The following is a 17195-nucleotide window of genomic DNA, read 5'->3' on the forward strand; positions in this document are numbered from 1 at the left end:
AGAAACAACTGGAGGAACGAGTTTGAGTGACTCATTCTAAGCATAAAGGTTGAATATTGATATATATGGAACTGTGGTTAGAGTGCACTGGTTTCTTTAGACTGATTCACACGGTATACCCTCTGCATCTGTGAGAATCCATAATGGTCAGCATTTATCATCAGAGGGTGCACACAAGGCTCTCTTTCTGTGCTTCCTACCTGACTGATATCACAAAAGTCCAAGACTAAACCAAGATTTCTGGCCTGATCTGTAGATTTTAGTGTCATGGATTCAAGGTGAGCACTGAATTTGAATCCCTCCTCTTTGTAGCCAAAGGTGTTCATCAGTTCAGTTCACATCCACTCAGCACTCACTCAGCGAATGTAAAGCACTGGTGTAACTCTTATGTAGAGCTGTGTGTCATTGGCATAATGAAGGTAAGAAATGTTATAATGTTCCATAATCTGAGCAGGGACAAAGTAGATGTTGAACAGAAGAGGCCTAAGAATGGATCCCTCAGGAACTTTAATGCCATCAGCCACACTGACACCAACACTGAGGTCTTAAATACAAAGTTTCAGTGAAGACAACACATAATGAAACTCTGTGCAGGGAACTAAATCTGCATGTTGCTGCAGTTTCCTTGTAACAGCATCAGCAAAAGTTAGTTGCACAAGTTACAAAAAGGTCACACAGTGTATTTGAGTATTAGCTGAACTGCTCCATCTGAACACTGAATAAAATCCCATTCAAATATCAATCTGAACATGGCACAATACTGCTTTATCATAATGAATCAAATAAAATAATATGTTCAGTGGTGACCAACATTATTAAAACACTTGACAGATCAGAAAAGGTTGACCTTTTTTGTCTCTAAAACATGATTTCATTTCATAATGTTCATGAAATATGCAGGTGGTTGCTCTGAGCACAACAAATATCAGATGATGTTTTTGCCCACTTTAATATTTGGTATGTCCACCTTTTGCAGCAGCACACGTCTCTGGCATAGTGTCAGTACCTGAGAACTTCAACACTAATGTTATCCCACGCCTTCTGCAACTCAAGCCTAAGGCTTTCCTTTGAATGTACAATAGATCTGTCCAGTTTATTTTCCTGCTCAGCCCAAATTTGCTCGATGGGATTGAGGTCTGGACTTTGAGGGTCCAGTCCATTATTTTCAGTCACAGTTACAGGTAGTTCCGGCAATAGTTAGAAGAATGTTTAGGGTCATTGTCCTCTTGGAAAATAAATCCAGGCCCAATACTTCCTAGCTCCTTCTTCACCTTAGTCATGTTCAATGCGTGTTCTAATAATTTAAATTAAATGTTTAAACACTGAGAAATTGATATTTAAATTTATTTTTAAACAGCAGCTGGTCTGTTTATTCTATATTTTGTAAATAAATACTTTAATGACTTATGATCATATAACGGTGATGCATTAGTGGAGACTTTTGTCTTACCGGATCCTGCAGGACTGAAGTGAGCCCAGCAGGTGGCAGCGCTGAGGCGGACAGCTGCCGGTAAACCTCAACACGAAGAAGACCTGCGCACGCGCAGGTCGCTCAGCTGTGGGGAACAGTTTGGTTTCTGGGGGAAAGGAGTGAAACAGGTTTTTATTTTTGCTTTTATTTGTGTCCGGTAAAACACGATGGCCGGTACCGCGCTGAAGAGACTCATGGCGGAGTATAAACGTGAGTGAACCGACCCACTGTGTCCTAACACCGCCCGCTACCGGGGGGACAACTTATAATGTTAGCAAACAGGCTTCGCTAACAACCCCGGTAGCGCTTGTAGTCCTGCTGCACCGAACTCCATTCAAATAAAGGCCAATTTAAGGATTTCTCTGCTCCGCGGCTTTGGGGCGAATTTATTGAGACATAAACGTGTGATTATGTTAAGTAGACGGGATGTCCGTTTAATTCCGTGTCATTTTCCTTCACACGGTAACATTCACAACGATGCAACGATGAAATAACACATTATGTAACTATGCTTGTGTAGCTCGTCAGCAGCGTCCAGAATGTTCTTCAGACTGAAACAATTCACCTTCACGAACAGTCGACCTCTTCCTGAAACTTTAAGATGGATTAAAGCCGAACAGTGTTTACTGCTGCCGTTAGTTGTAAACAGAAATAAACAGAGGTCATAAATCAGCCTGAGAGCTGTTTGTCAAAACTCTGTTTTTTAAATGGAGTTTGGTTCAGCTGCAGCCAGAGGAGCTGGGAGATTAATCTCAGTATCAGATCAATATTCAGTCCACTTTTAACAGTTTACTGTTGACTGTAACCAGTGTTAGCGGCTGTTAGCATGTTAGCACAGGTGTCAGGGTTGACTCAAACCGGAGACCTGATCTGGACTGGTCGATGTGTTCTAGATATGAATAAAGATTCCCTGAAGTCTTGTATCAGAAACCGACATCAGTGTTTGTGTTTTTATCGGTGAACTGAAGGTCAGAGGTCACGGCCTGATGCTAATGCTAACCTGTATGTGTTTTGTGTTTCAGAGCTGACTCTGAACCCACCTGAGGGGATCGTCGCAGGTGAGACTTTCTGACACACTAATTGTACATTTATTTTCCTTTGTGATCAGCGACAGAGACGTTAACTTAAGAAACTATACATATAAAACAAGAGTTACTGAAACACAACAGATGAAACACAACAACGGTCAAAGGTCACTGGCACAGAGTTTTTCAGTAGCACAGACTGTCGGCCGGACATTCTAACATTTCCAGACAACTACGTCACCTCTTATAACCTTCAACCAGACGTCTGGATCTTCAGTAATCAGAGGAACAAGCTGAGCAAACAGCAGCTCCTGTCCACCCATGAGTGTGGCTGCAGTTGAACTGTCAATAAAATCTCCTTCCCTAACCACTTTTCCTTGACCTTGAGGGAAAACATCATGAGGTGAAGGAAAGATGTGAAGGAGAACTGAAAAAGACGTAGGAACAAAGAGAATCCGACTGCACTTACACTGGGCGATTTTTAAAACTAACTTTATTTATAACACATGGAGACATGTACAGTGACAGACTCAAAGCTTTAGGCTGCAGTTCAATAAAGTTTCCTGTTCAACACAGAGTCAGAGCTGCTGCTGTTTCTACACAGGAACATTTAACCATCAGTCACTCAGAGGAAACAACAGCAGCATAGATACGGTTCAAAATAAAAACGAAGGAACAGGATTGAAATGTTGCTTTAATATAATAATATGAAAGGAAAATACAAGGAGAGAAAGTTGAGCCATTAAAATAATGATGAAATAAAAATAAGGAACTGAGCAAGAATCCAGAGGAAATTCTACTCAGACTGAAGTTTACAGAGTTTCCTGTCATGGGCCTTAAAATACATTTGTTAAGAAGAGAAAATTAAGTTTTTACTTTATTCCACAACGGGGACGAGGGGACGTCTGCATAGTATTTAGCTGTGATGATGATAATAACTGTAAATCAGTCTGTTCTTCATGACTGGATCTGACAGAGAAGAAATCTGGAGCTCAGCCAATCAGGAAGGATCTCATCAGTTTCTGATCGAGTCTCAAACATAAACCTGGAGCTCTGTTGTGTCGACATGTTTGTGGATCTGTCGCTGTGCGTCCCTCTAAACACTGCTGCTGCAAGGAATCATGGGACGTCTTTCTCTCCTTTGGTAAAGGAAGCTCCACTGTCTCCTCTGCTGAGGAGACGAACAGGAAGTCATTCCTGATCATTCAGAGACCTTGGACCAGCTCTGATCACGGCTGATACTCAGAGACTTCAGACTCATTTGTCTCAGTTTGAACCTTCCTCAACAAGAAGGACTGTTGAACCACAGCCTGTATCAGAGAAACACAGATTTATAAAGTGAAACTGTTTTATTCAGAGTTTTACTGGTTTGAATCAGCTGCTCTGTTTGTTTTGAGAGGAGGAGACCTCTGAGGAGAATTCAGCTCCCAGTAAAAGCCTCCTGAACCATGAACACTGAGGGGATCGTAAAACCACCACAATGACCATAGCAGCCCCCTCTCCATGCTAGTACAGGGGCCATCTGTAAGGTCTAAAATGACTGGTGGGCCTCTCATGGTTTCTGATACGGTTAATCAGTATGCCTCCAGTTCCACCAATTAATAGCAATAAACTTTATTCATACAGCACGTTCACATGGAGAGTAAAGAGATTAAAATGATTTATTAGCTCATTAAAATTAAATCTGGGCGATAAAATGAAACATCAACGAGGCGAGTGATTGTGAACAGGAAGTAGAAACAGTAAACTTCGCGTTTCTGTTTTTCCACAGGTCCAGCCAATGAGGAGAACTTCTTTGAGTGGGAGGCTCTCATCATGTGAGTAAACAGATTGGGGGGGTTATTAATTTAGATTTTTATTAGTCGATGGACTGACAAGAAAATCCATTACGTCTTTATCAGCCGTCGTTCACTGGTCACGAACTGTTGGATCGTCATATTGAACAGCCACAGTTCTCAGGTCTGTTTTTATTATCTCAGCATCATCCCAGAGGATCAACATCAAGTCCAGGTTATAAGGCTACATGTCTTCTTCTTATTCGACCAAAATGATGAACAGATCAGTGGAAACGTGAACATCAATAACAGAGCAGTGAGTCCGTATTAAACCAGCTACAGTCACATCCCCAGCTGCTGTAGTGACCAGCAGGGGGCAGTGTTCACACACCAACAGATCACTACACCATGTTGACACAGTGGTGCGGGGTCATTTTTCATTCTCCAGTTATAAAGTTAGATTGAAACATTAATTGAAATATTTATTTGTTGATGCATTCATTTCTGAGTTTTTATTTATTTATCAATGAGAATATTAATATTCACCAGTAACACTGTAATACCAATGTGTACAAATACGGTGTGTGTAATACCAATGTGTACAAAAATAAGGTTTTCCTTAAGCACCGACTGTCAGCGGGACATTTTCAATCGACTACTTTCTCAGTGTTCTAGTCACTTTTACAAACGTTAAAAAAAACAGATGAAGGATTTTCATCCTCAGACATCTGGATCTTCAGTAATCAGAGAAACAAGCTGAACAAATAGCTGCTCTCCACGTCCTGTGTCCATCCAAGAGTGTCACAGAGAAACATTTTTAATGTGATACTGTTTTATTCAGTGTTTTTACTGATTTTAATCATCTGATCTGTTCTGGAGAGGAGGAGACCTGTGAGGAGAATTCAGCTCCCAGTAAAAGCCTCCTGAACCATGAACACTGAGGGGATCTTAATCCAAAAACAAGCCAAGCATGAGCTAGTTGGAAACAAGCTAAGTTAATGTTAGCGGCAGCTTACAGTCCCTTACTAATGTCCTTTGTCTGCCGAAGAGTGTCAGAAAAGCACTGATTTTGAACATGAGACAACTTTATTCAGTGTTTTTCCCAGTTTTATTTAACAGTAAAACAATAACTCATGCTAAATTCATGATGTCCTACCACCCACCTGAAACCATCTCTAAAACCTCAAGCTGATTACATCTTTCACCCAGCTGGACACTGTATGCACTTGTGGAAAACCCTGAAAGTCTTGCATTCACAATTTTCTAACATTTTTCGATCTGATGAATTCTGGAGGAGTAGTTTGTTAAAGTACAAAAACTGCACCAACAATGCACAGCTAATTCAAAATGGCCGACTTCCTGTTTAGCGTATATCTCTAAGAAGGAGAGGTTACTGCTCTCAGTCTCTTCTAGTCTTTAGCGGTGGGGTGTTAACAGCTTGTGATTGTCCTGTGTCTTCTTGCAGAGGGCTGATGTCAGTGAAGGCATCATCATTAGGTGTAACTGAGCCTCCTGTTGTTGTTGTTGTCAGCGTGCCAGCAGCTTCAGTCTGCCCTTCAATTTAACCAGCAGCTCATTCACAGTCCACATTCCTGTTCTGCCCCTCCACCACCACCACCTCCACCCCCGGCACGACACCACATCCCATCATTTCCTGGGGCAGTCCTCAGGTCTAACTGATCTCTGCAGTGTTACAGGATGTTTTCTTCATCTTGTATGTGGTCAGTTCTGACTGAAGCTATCTGATGTAAATAAAGATTTCTGATGGATTATATTTGTGATTAAACTCAGCAGGATGTCAAAGACTTTATCAACCAGTCCGTGAACTCTGTGTCCTGGTTTTTATATCAGATGTTTGTTGTGTTGCTGTTAAAACACTCACCTCACCTGCCTCAGACCTGCGTAGACAGATCAGATCAGCAGCAGGAGGGAGTCCAGATAACTGATGATATTCAAACATCCATTTGAGCTCTGATAATCTCCAAACAGCTCTGTGACTCTCAGCACACCATAAGGATAAAAACAGTTTTCACTCTGGTCCTGATACTGAGTCCAGAGGTCTGAGAGCCGACTGATACTCATCATTTTATCAACACTTCACTTCCACATAGTAGACCTCATGATGCAGCATGAGCAAGTGGTTTTAACCTGTCTATGTGTTCAGCCACATAGAGGACTCCTAGAACATCTTTAAGGACAACTAAAGCTCCTTTTGTTCATTAAAACCATCACTAGGACATCTAAAGCTACCGTAGTGACTGCTACACCTGCTAAACCTCAAAGGACCCTTAGAACCTCATCAGAGACTATTGGAACCGTCTAAAAGGACATTAGAAGAGCTTTGCAAAAGACCAGTAGAACTTCCTAAAGAACCACTAGAAACACTACTTTGACCACTAAAATCACCCAGTGATCACTAGAACTCCCTCAAGAACTGTTACCTAATGACCTAAAGGACTGATCCTGAGCCTCTTAAAGAACTTAAGGAAATGGACCCTCTATGTATCCTCTAGGACCACTAGAACTTCTTCTTTGACCACTAAAACTATGTAAAAGAGGTTTAGATCTAGACTCAGTGACCACCTTTTTTAGGGCTTCTAGAACCACCTATAGGACATCTAGAACATCCTTAATGACCACTAGAATCTCCTAACAGGCCTAAAAACCATTTTTAATGACTACTAGGATGTCCTAACCACTAGAACCAACTTAGTGAACACTAGAACCTTAAATGATCCCTAGGATCTCCAGAAAGACCATTAACATCTCCCAAAGGACTGCTTGACTGCCAGAGCCTCCTGGACAGTTAAAACTACTTCCTGATTTAAACCGAGGATCCTTGTGAATGGCAGCAAGAATCTCCTAAAAGACCGCTAGAATCCGGTCTTTGACCTCGACAGTCACCTACAGGACCTCTAGAACTGTTTCTAATTAACACTACAAACTTGTAAAGGACTACTAGAACCACCTCTGGAATCACAAGAACCTTCCTACAGGAGTGATAGATTAAAAGACCTTAAAACCTTAAACAGGGTCGTTAGAACTTCCTGAAGGAACCCTAGGCTCTCCTAGATAACCACTAGAACCTTATTTGGATTCTGTAATGTACAGATTGGTGATTGAAAGTAAAGCCCAACATACACTGCATATGCAGTTTTGTCATATATTCTTGTTCCCACAGGTGTGGAACCACTTCATGGATCTCTAGAACCTCCTCTACGACTACCAGACCCACTGTTGTGTGGAGTTCACTGCCCATTACAAGAAGCTCACGCTGCTCTCTCTGTGTTTCAGGGGTCCTCAGGACACATGTTTTGAAGGTGGAGTGTTTCCAGCCGTCCTCAGTTTTCCCTCTGATTATCCGCTCAGTCCTCCGAAGATGAGGTTCACCTGCGACATGTTTCACCCCAACAGTAAGTCCACATGCTGCTGATACAGGCTGAAAACTGAACGTCATTATTTCGTTATTAATTTGTCCGACCAACAGCCCAACCTCCAGAATATTTAATTTACTATAAAACCAAGAGTAGATTCTCACAGTTGCAGATTAAACAGTGACTTTCTGATTTTGTGTTGGACGTCATGTGACAAGAGTCAGGTGATGTCTGCTCAAGGTAACCATGGAGACCTGACTGACAGTCTGACTGTAAACCATGCACATGTCCCAACATGCCGTTAGCTTGTTGTTAGCGTGCTGTCATTAGCACTGTGATTAGTGGACAGTAGTCTGAGCGATGATGTCAGAGACAGTCTGAGCACGCTCCGTACTGATTAGAGGACGGGAGGCTCGTTGTTGACCCGTCATCATCATCATCATCATCATCGTCACACCCCCTCCCATTCACACACACACACACACCAGCATGGCCCTGAGCTGAAGTTCCTGCTGTAACTGTATCGTATGATCCTCCATCAACAGACTGCAGCAGGTCAAGATAAAACACACAAAGAAGAACGTGTTTTGTCGTCACCGTCATCGAGTCTCGACTTTGAGAAAATGCAGCAGATAAAGATGAAACGTGTGAAATGAAAACAGCATCACAGAGACCCTGCAGGTTTTATTCAGAGTCAGGACGTGGGTTATTCTGAGCGTCAACATTTGTCTCTGAAGTTTAGAAACTGTTGCCATTTCTGGCCATGAACCTTCAGCACTGACAGCAGGTTGATGGTTCGATTCTCACTGTAACAGCAGCTGTTGCCTGCAGCTGTCACAGAGCATGAAACGCCTCCATGACAGGAAGCCAACAGGAAACATTTATCACACCCTGATAACTCAGTTTGAGCCAGATTCTCTGATAGTCCCTGATTTCCTCTGAGTCCTGCCTTACCTGACAGGTAAACACATCCATGTTTGTACTTCTATACCTGTGAGGACACTCAGTGACGGAGCATCCAGCAGTGAAATAAACCTAATCCTGTCCCCAACACAAAAGCCACATCTGAGGAAGTGAAGACTGTGTGAAATGCCTCAACGATTCCAGAAACGTTCGTACTCTCCAAAATGGTGTTTAAAAGTCTTTACTATCAGAAACTGTCTCGCCAGACCCTGAGTCTTGACAAAAACATGTACTGACTGAAAAAAACTTTCAAATGAAACAATTAAACTTTCAAAATTATATCCACATTGTACAATAATGGTTTCAACCTTCATCTGCAGCTCTGCAAATAATAGTCTCAATGTGTCACAGTCAACAATTACAAGAAACATTGACAGACAAAAAACTTTGCTCTTGAAGATAAAAGTCGTAACTCTTGAGAGTGAACAATTTTTCAAAAACAATGTCTCGTCTTTACTTTCAGGAATAAAGGTAGCTTTCAGGAAAGCTTTTTTAAAAAATGTTTTCAGGAAAAAATTGCAGAATTTTTTTTAGTAAAAGCCTCAACTTTCAGTGTGTTTCCACTGTGACTTTAATTAATTAATTAATTAATTGAAAACTGTTGGTGTTGAACCTGGTCTGGACAGAATCTGTAGTTAGTCTGAGGTGACTGAACCTGAACCAGAGACTGACACTAATGAGTCCTCCTCCTCCTCCAGTCTATCCAGACGGTCGGGTGTGTATCTCCATCCTCCACGCTCCAGGTGACGATCCGATGGGATATGAGAGCAGTGCAGAGAGGTGGAGTCCAGTCCAGAGTGTGGAGAAGATCCTGCTGTCTGTGGTCAGCATGTTGGCAGGTACAACCCATGATTCACAACAGTAAAGACACGTGTGTGATAAACAACACGTGATCTACAAACATGGTTCACACGTTTAAAAGCCTCGAAATAAACCAGAGAATTAAAGATCATCTAAACAAGAAAAGTGATGATTCTGAAACTTGATGAAATGTTATTTCTCAACTTCTCTCCTCATCTCACCTCCTCCTCTCCTCCTCTTGTCCTCCTCATTCTCTCTTCTCCTCTCCTGACCCCCTTCACCTCCTCCTCCTCCTCTCCTCTGCTCTGCTCTTCCCCTCTCGTTTCTTCCTCTCTTTCTCTCTCCTCTCCTATTGTCCTCTTCACCTCCTCTCTCCTCTCCTCCTCCTATCTTCCTCTCGTCTTCCCCTCCCCTCCTCTCTCCTCCTCTCAGAGCCCAACGATGAAAGTGGAGCAAACGTCGACGCCTCCAAAATGTGGCGCGAGGACAGAGAGCAGTTTTACAAACTCGCCCAGAAGATTGTGCGCAAGTCGCTGGGCCTTTAGAGACGATGTCATCACGCTGAGACGATGATGTCATCACGCTGAGATGATGATGTCATCACCTCGGGACGGTGCCCAGCACTCTGTTTGTATGTGTTTGTTTCAGAAACACTCCTCTTTTTCCCGCCTCTGCTACCTTTTCACACGGATAACAACCACAGCTTTCTCCTCGTCACCATGGAAACCAACACACGCACACAGAGTGCTGCTGAGACGGACAGATCAATAAACTGATGGATGGAGGAGACGGACGTTTGTGATTAAATTTCAGGACGTTTCCATCTACATGTTACTCATACTCAAAATTACTACAAGTCGACAGAAGAAAAACAAAATCGCTCTGTGGGTTCGTGTCATGTGACTCTCGATGACATCATCACCACCTCTATGGACCGATTCACACCTGGACACAGCGGTCCAACATGGAAGTTACTCATGATACAACCACCAGTATTATTATATTTTGTTAATTTTGATCAGTATCAATAATAATCAATATTGATACCATGAATGAAATCTGAACTTTTGGATGTTGTGGGACGTCATCTTCATGTTTCCAATAACGTGTTTCCCTGTTTCAGTCGTCCACCTGTCGGCTGCGTAGCTCTGCTGCTAGACGAGGTTTGACCCAGAGCGGATACTCAGTTTATTGTTTCTCGTTTTATCACCCAGACCTACAGCAGACGATTTCATCCAGTTTAATCCAGGTGAGAATCTGACTGAGTGCACACCTGTTCTCAGGTCAGTTTGTTTGAGCAGAGTCCAGTTTTATCACCTCGCTGTGTTCATGTTTGGTAATCCTCCCAGAAAGACACCTGACAACAAGTAAATTTGAAGCGTTGGAGCATTTTGACTAAAAATAAATTGTAAAACCTGAAGAGTCGGTTCCCAGCTGGAACTGAAAACAGCAGGTTTTCAAGTGCGAACCATGACAACATCAGTCCGTGTCATATTCGACCGCGGTGTGTCCCTCCTGTCAGGCTGCTGACGGCATGGTCAGTGAAACTCCATAAAACCAGTGGTAGCTGTGCATGTTCCCACACCTGGCATGCGATTCTCTGTATTACAAATATCTATAACAGAGCAAATATTCACAGGTGATGAGATACGACACCTTCCATTAATGATACATCACTGATCACACTGGTTCTGACCTAAACTGGTGGAAATGTGGGCTGGTTCTCTGGATAGAGATAGGTTCCACGGATCCCGAGCGGAACCTGAACCAGAGATAATCTGGTGGAAAAGGGGCGAGTTTCACATCAGAAAAAAAAAAATCAGCCCAGGGAACTAAATGTCAGTTTCAGTTCTGGGAACCTCAGATGTTTGACACCCAGACCTGCACTGAAAAGCTTGGTGGTAACGAAAGGCGACCTCGTCTGCACCCAACAACGAGATAAACATCATGTTATTTTCTTCTTATCGCTCATTATGACATCTCTGTCATTTTGGGATCTGGATTAGGCCAACTAAAAATAATTTTGATAGTCTACCAATTAATTTTGTCAACGAATCAATTGTTTAGTGTATAAAATGTCATAAAACAATAAAAAAACAGCTCCTCAGAGCTCTCATCTTGAGAGTGCTCGGCAATAGTCTGAAATATTCACCTAATGATATAAAACAGAGAAAAGCTTGGAAATCATTTTTGCTCAGTAAATGTTTCAAATTCTTTTCCTGTTGATTGATTAATCGGTAATTCAGCCATCTGATCAGGATCCTCCTGGGCCCCTGCTTTTGGAGGTTTTTCGGTCACATCCAACTGGCAGGAGACCCTAGGTTAGACCCAAAACTCACCTCAGGATCCTCCAGGAGGCCCGACCCCAGATAAGAGGAAGAAGATGGATGGATAATTAATTGTTTCAGTGGTGGTCATGAGCCACAGTTCACCCGATTCTCTGTTGCTGTTCATAAATTTGGCTTTGTATTCACTGTCCGTTCGAACAGACGCTCCTCAGTTTCTCTCTATGGGACTTTATGCACTTTACCTCTTCCCAAAGGACGAGTATCTACGTCTGTGGAGGCTTCACGACTTTTCAGCCCATCAGGACCTGAAGGTGTTGAGAGGAGGACCTCCGACTGGTTTTAGTTCTGTTATTGTTTGTACAGAATTAGTGAGGATGGTCTTTGTCTGCGGCAGAAAGGACAATGGACTGTGACGTTTTGTTGTGACAAGTTTCTTTTAATTTGTCTGTTGATTTAAGAGAACTTCATTGAAATAAACAGAGGGAAGAGTAACAGAAGCCTCGTTTGTTTTCACTGGACACATTTCCTTTTAAAGGCGGGCCCCCACTAAATCAGTAGTAGTAACTGAAATGTAGCTCAACAGTTGGGGGGGTTGAACCAGCAGCTCCTCACACGTCACTACTGTATGAAGTCTGTAAAAAAAAAAAAAAGGAGGGAGATGAGAGGAATAACCGAGTGAGTTGACGAGTGTGATCTCAGCAGCTTCCTGTCTGAACCTGCCTCCACAATAAGATGAAAGAACGACCAGCATCAGTTACTGTCAGAGTGTGTGCAGACAGACAGGCCATTAGCGCTGTTAAAGCTGTGTGTTTACACAGATACTGTTATTACCTGCTCTCTGTGGTTAAAGGACATTAGCTGCAGTATTAGAGAAGAAGGCGTAGTCTCGCTGTTGTTTCTAGTACACTTTGTAAATAAAGATCCTGCAAACAAGATGAAGCAGGGCAAAGTTTCTAATCCATAAAATAATCTTTGACTCCGGGGTAAAAATGTGTTTTGAAATCCATGTGCCACTCAGTTGAGGGGACTGACCAAAATGCCCATCCCTCTGGATGATGGGTCCACGTTGCTCTTTCAGGCTGACTCTGAGTGGACACTGTGACGGAAGGCCCCATTGGACATTCACTAGAAAGTTCCCGTTTCAGATCTGGGCCCAGGAAGGGGCCCTGGTTTCCCCTTACCAGGTGGGACACCCTACCCGGGGCGGTTCCCAGGAATAGTCAAATCCAAATGATAGTCAAAATAATCACGTTAATGCATCATGATTTCCTTTTTATGTCTTTACTCTCATCACCATGGGTAAAGCTTGTTACCAAACCACTGCTAATGAGATGCTCACTGTTCTCTGCCATCTTCTGGTTTTGGATAGAACCCAGGTCTGGCCTAAATAGGGTCTCAAAAGAAACACAAACCAAATATAAAATGATGCAAACCAAAAACCACAACAACAACAAATTGATTCAGAAGTTTCCAAGCCTGCCCCAGGATCTGGCTCTGCGTTTGATTCTTTTTTTTGGGGGGGGGGTGTATACAGATTTTAGGTGCAAACCAGGTCCAGTTAGCAACACTGGAGTGAGCTTTGGGTCAGTGTCAGCACCCAGAATCTGGAGCCGGAAGTGTGTCACAGCTGGGCTGAGAGAACCAGGGTTAACAGTCGGTGCAATACACACATACGTGTGTTTATGAAGTTTTTGTTGTGGTTTTCCTGTGAAACTCCTCTTGAGGTTTTATGACCGATCTTCACGAGATCACAAACACACCTGCTGGCTGTGGTAGAAAGCATCTGTTTGGTTGATTTTCCTGCAGAAACACTTAGTGAGATCTTATCAGCTCTCACCATCACACACTGCTGACATTCCTCTGTTCACCCACAGGTTGTGTTTGGATGTTTTCAGCTCTTATCATTGATCCACGGAGGAAACTTTAGTGTTGAGTTTCAGTCTCAGTTAAACGTTCGGCAGCTGAAGTTGCAGGATAATCTCCATATCAGTGTATTTGTTTTATCCCCGTCGTGTCTCAGCCTGAAGCTGCACACAGCTCTGCTTACAGACGCAGATTTAGAAATATCTTCAGTCACAGCATGCTGACATTTTCATTTCTGTTGTGTCGATTCCCAGCAGGTTAATCTGTCCACGCTTCATACACCTGAGCCTCTGCACCTCTTCCACAGAGACTCTGGGCAGACATTTCACTACTCTGTATCAGATGACAGTCTTTTTATTTTGTTGAAATTTGTTTAGCAAGTTATTGTCACAAACTCATTTTTGCTCATTGCTCACAAAATTTTATATTCATCCAAAGCAGCTGATTAGAGGATAATTAGTACTTTTACTTTAAGTACTTCATATATATTTTGATGCGAAAATATCTGTACTTTAGGATATTGAATGCAGGAGTTTTTCTTGTAACAGAGTCTTTTATTCTTTGGTACTTTTAGTACTTATACTTTAGATAGATGGATGAGAAAGGTTTCTGGGTTCGTTTGGGCTGGACTCGATCCAGGTTCAGATTTTAACCTGGATTACTTGGGTTTAAGCTGATCTCTGCACATCAGACCAGACCTGATCCGGCTGTTCATGTCTGAGTAAACATCACACATCTTACATCTATGTAATTAATTACATCTACTCAAGTATTGTACTGGTACACTTTGAGGAACTTCTCCACCGCATTTCTGTACTGCATTGATCTGTCAGCTGCAGCTTCAGATTTATCTGGTGACCCTTTGGAGGGGCCCAGACCCTAGGTTGGGAGCCATTGGACTAACCTGTATTGAACTGTATCTGACGTAGCTTACACCAGGTCCACCTGGAGCAGCAACAACAGACCAATCAATGATCAATGATCTGTTCAAATTTAAATTTACTCCTGATACATAAAAGTACAGCTGACAATACTTTGGATAATACTTTAGCTGAAAATAATACTTGTGCTCTTATTCTGGAGTAGGATTTTAAAAGTATTTACAAGTATTTTTGTGTTATGGTTTTAGTATTTGTACCTGAGTAAAGCTGTGGTGTGATGTCATGAACTCACCTGTGCAGTGTGAGAAGTGTGTGTGAAGTGTGTGTGGACTCTCAGGTGTGGCAGCATGTGAGGAGGGCGGGTCAGACAGGTAGGAGGCGGAGCTCTCCTTCACCTGGGGAATTCCTCTGTTCTGATCATCAACACACCTGAGAGAGAGACTTAGATACAGACCAGAGATCAGTCATTTCTTCTCTTTATCTCTCTCTTCTATCTCTTTTCATCTTTCTTCCTCTTCTGTTTCATCTCTCAGATCAGACGTCAGGGGCCTCAGTTATCAAAGCCCAGAACAAGTTCTAAATGTGCTGTAGGAACGTTCTGTATGAACGTGGTATTTATCAAACATCTGCATGCAATTCACGCAATGGACAATATTAAATCTCACCTGGGGCTTGTTCAGCCCCGACAGAATGTAGCAAAATGTCAACAGTAACAGAGTTTATTTCCACTGTGGTACTTTTATTTCTGTAAAAAATCAGAGTCAGGAAACAGTGGATTGTTCACTCTGGGTTGGGGCTGAGTTGCTGCCACAAGTAAAGAAGTAGTGTCTTGGGGTCTTGTTCATTAGTGAAGGTTGGATGGAGAAGGAGATTGACAGGTGGATTTGTGTGGTGTCAGCATTAACGTTGACAAATTGGACCGTTGTGGTGAAGAGGGAGCTGAACTGGAAGGCAAAGCTCTCAATGTACCAGTCAATCTACATTCTGACCCTTATCTATGATCATGAGCTTTGAGTAGTGACCAAAAGACAACAGAATGAGATCACCGATACAAACGGATAAAATGAGTTTCCTCTGTGGGGTGTCTGGGTTCAGCCTTAGAGAGGAAGCTTGGAGTAGAGCCAGTGTTCCTTCACGTCAAAACGAGCCAGTTGAGCTGCTTCGGGCATCTGATCAGGATCTTCCTGGGCACCTTTGGAGGTTTTCCAGGCATGTCCAACTGGGAAGAGACATTGGGGTAGACCCAGAACTCACCGGAGGGATTACGTATCCCGTCTGGCTTGGGAACACCTCAGGACCCTCAGTGAGGAGCTGGTAAAGGTTGCTGGAGAGAGGGACATCTGGAATACTCTGCTTAACCTGCTGCCACTACGACCAGATCCTGGATAAGAGGAAGAAAATGGATGAATATGGATGAATACATCTTCTACAACAGGTATGAGTGACAAACACATTGTCCTTTAGTCAGAACATGAGTCCATGGGTCGTCTATGCAGCAGCTTATTACGACCCATAGTTACGTTTGGTTGTTAGTTGGTTCTCTAGCATAGTAATCATGTCAGGAGCAAAGAAGGCCAAACAAACAAAAACAGTGGACTTTAACACAGGAAACTGCCATTTGTTTCCTGTTTTACTTAGTTTAACACAAACCAGTGATCATGTCCTAAACCTAACCAGGTTGTTTTTGTGCCTAAACACGTGGACTGATTAAGGGGTCAGAGGTTCCCTGAACCAGAGTCTCAGTCTGAACTGACTGTTGATGTTTCTTGTTCAGAACGACTACAGAGAGACTCATAATGACCAAAAAGTCATCTCTGTGAATCTGTGGCTCGTTTCCAGTTAAACTCGTTCATTTTTCCAGTTGTTAGTGAAATTTGCACACTATAATGTTTCAGTGTCGCCCAGCAGCCAAACACTTGTGACATTCTTTTTACAATGGAAATTAAATGTCGTTGAGAAACTTTGTCCCAACAATGCTGCAGAAGTTCCCACAGAGGTGTTGCTCTTCATCGTGAAGATGTTTTGGGTCATTAACCTCTGACCAACCAGTCTTCCTCTGTTACTGTCTTTCTCTTATCATTCTGACAGTAACATACAGAACTACTTCCTCCAATGCTGAGTTTGATTGGATCATCTGTAGGAATTGTTTACATTAACTTTCAAGTCTTCATTTACTTCCACTGCTTGAAAAGGCCTGTTTTCTATCACATTTAGATAATTCTTCAGCTTTTGGTGACATTAACTTTTTCCTTTTCTACCTTGGGCATTTGTGTCTCCTGGGTCGTATCAAACCACCTAGTTAGTTTGTTGGTTTTCTTTTTGAAAAGTGAAGAAATGAGTGAAAAAATATTTACATATTTTCTTGTATATTTTCATGAATTGTTTGTCTGTGAAGCTTAATCTTGTTTCTCTTCTGTCTGAAGATAAAATGCTTTTAGATTTGAAGTCTCTCTCTCCCTCTCTCTCTCCCTCTCCCTCTCTCTGTCTCTGTGTCTTTCCAGCTCCTCCCAGTCTTTTATATTTAAATGTCGGACGAGCGAGCCAGTCTCACCTGCAGGTAAACTCTCTCTCTCCTCAGTGAGTCTCACCTGAACCTGAAAATCACATCCAGTCTCTGCAGACAGCAGCTCTTTAACCACCAGGAGGAAACCACAAAACCTCTGAAGCTTTTTCAAGTTTTTGATTTTCAGCTGAAAAGACAGAGGCGTTAATGTCAGGGAGTGTGGAGCTAAAGAAAAGGGTGACCAGTGTTTT

The 17195-nt window shown here is 42.5% G+C and overlaps 1 protein-coding gene and 1 long non-coding RNA gene across 2 annotated transcripts; both read left to right on the forward strand.

The window, feature by feature from the left end:
• The first annotated feature begins 1515 nt into the window (after positions 1-1515).
• ube2g2 (ubiquitin-conjugating enzyme E2G 2 (UBC7 homolog, yeast)) lies at positions 1516-12194 on the forward strand. The gene is made up of 6 exons (XM_018693973.2): positions 1516-1681; positions 2494-2529; positions 4268-4313; positions 7566-7684; positions 9307-9447; positions 9842-12194. Exons 1-6 carry the CDS (start codon positions 1639-1641, stop codon positions 9952-9954), a joined length of 498 nt encoding a protein of 165 aa, XP_018549489.1. The 5' UTR covers positions 1516-1638; the 3' UTR covers positions 9955-12194.
• Positions 4322-6088, forward strand: LOC127142718 (uncharacterized). The gene is made up of 2 exons (XR_007813696.1): positions 4322-4587; positions 5737-6088. It is a non-coding gene; the product is annotated as an uncharacterized LOC127142718 (long non-coding RNA).
• Positions 12195-17195: the final 5001 nt, after the last annotated feature.

This window comes from Lates calcarifer, linkage group LG1 (genome assembly GCF_001640805.2).
Source record: "Lates calcarifer isolate ASB-BC8 linkage group LG1, TLL_Latcal_v3, whole genome shotgun sequence".
NCBI classification, from domain to species: domain Eukaryota; kingdom Metazoa; phylum Chordata; class Actinopteri; family Centropomidae; genus Lates; species Lates calcarifer.

What these genes read in the sequence shown, in the direction of transcription:
- ube2g2 (XM_018693973.2), top strand. Translation starts at nt 1,639, where the DNA reads ATGGCCGGTACCGCGCTGAAGAGACTCATGGCGGAGTATAAAC. An exon ending in ACTCATGGCGGAGTATAAAC is followed by an intron (nt 1,682 to 2,493) that starts GTGAGTGAACCG and finishes TTTGTGTTTCAG; the next exon opens with AGCTGACTCTGAACCCACCT. An exon ending in TGTGGTCAGCATGTTGGCAG is followed by an intron (nt 9,448 to 9,841) that starts GTACAACCCATG and finishes TCCTCCTCTCAG; the next exon opens with AGCCCAACGATGAAAGTGGA.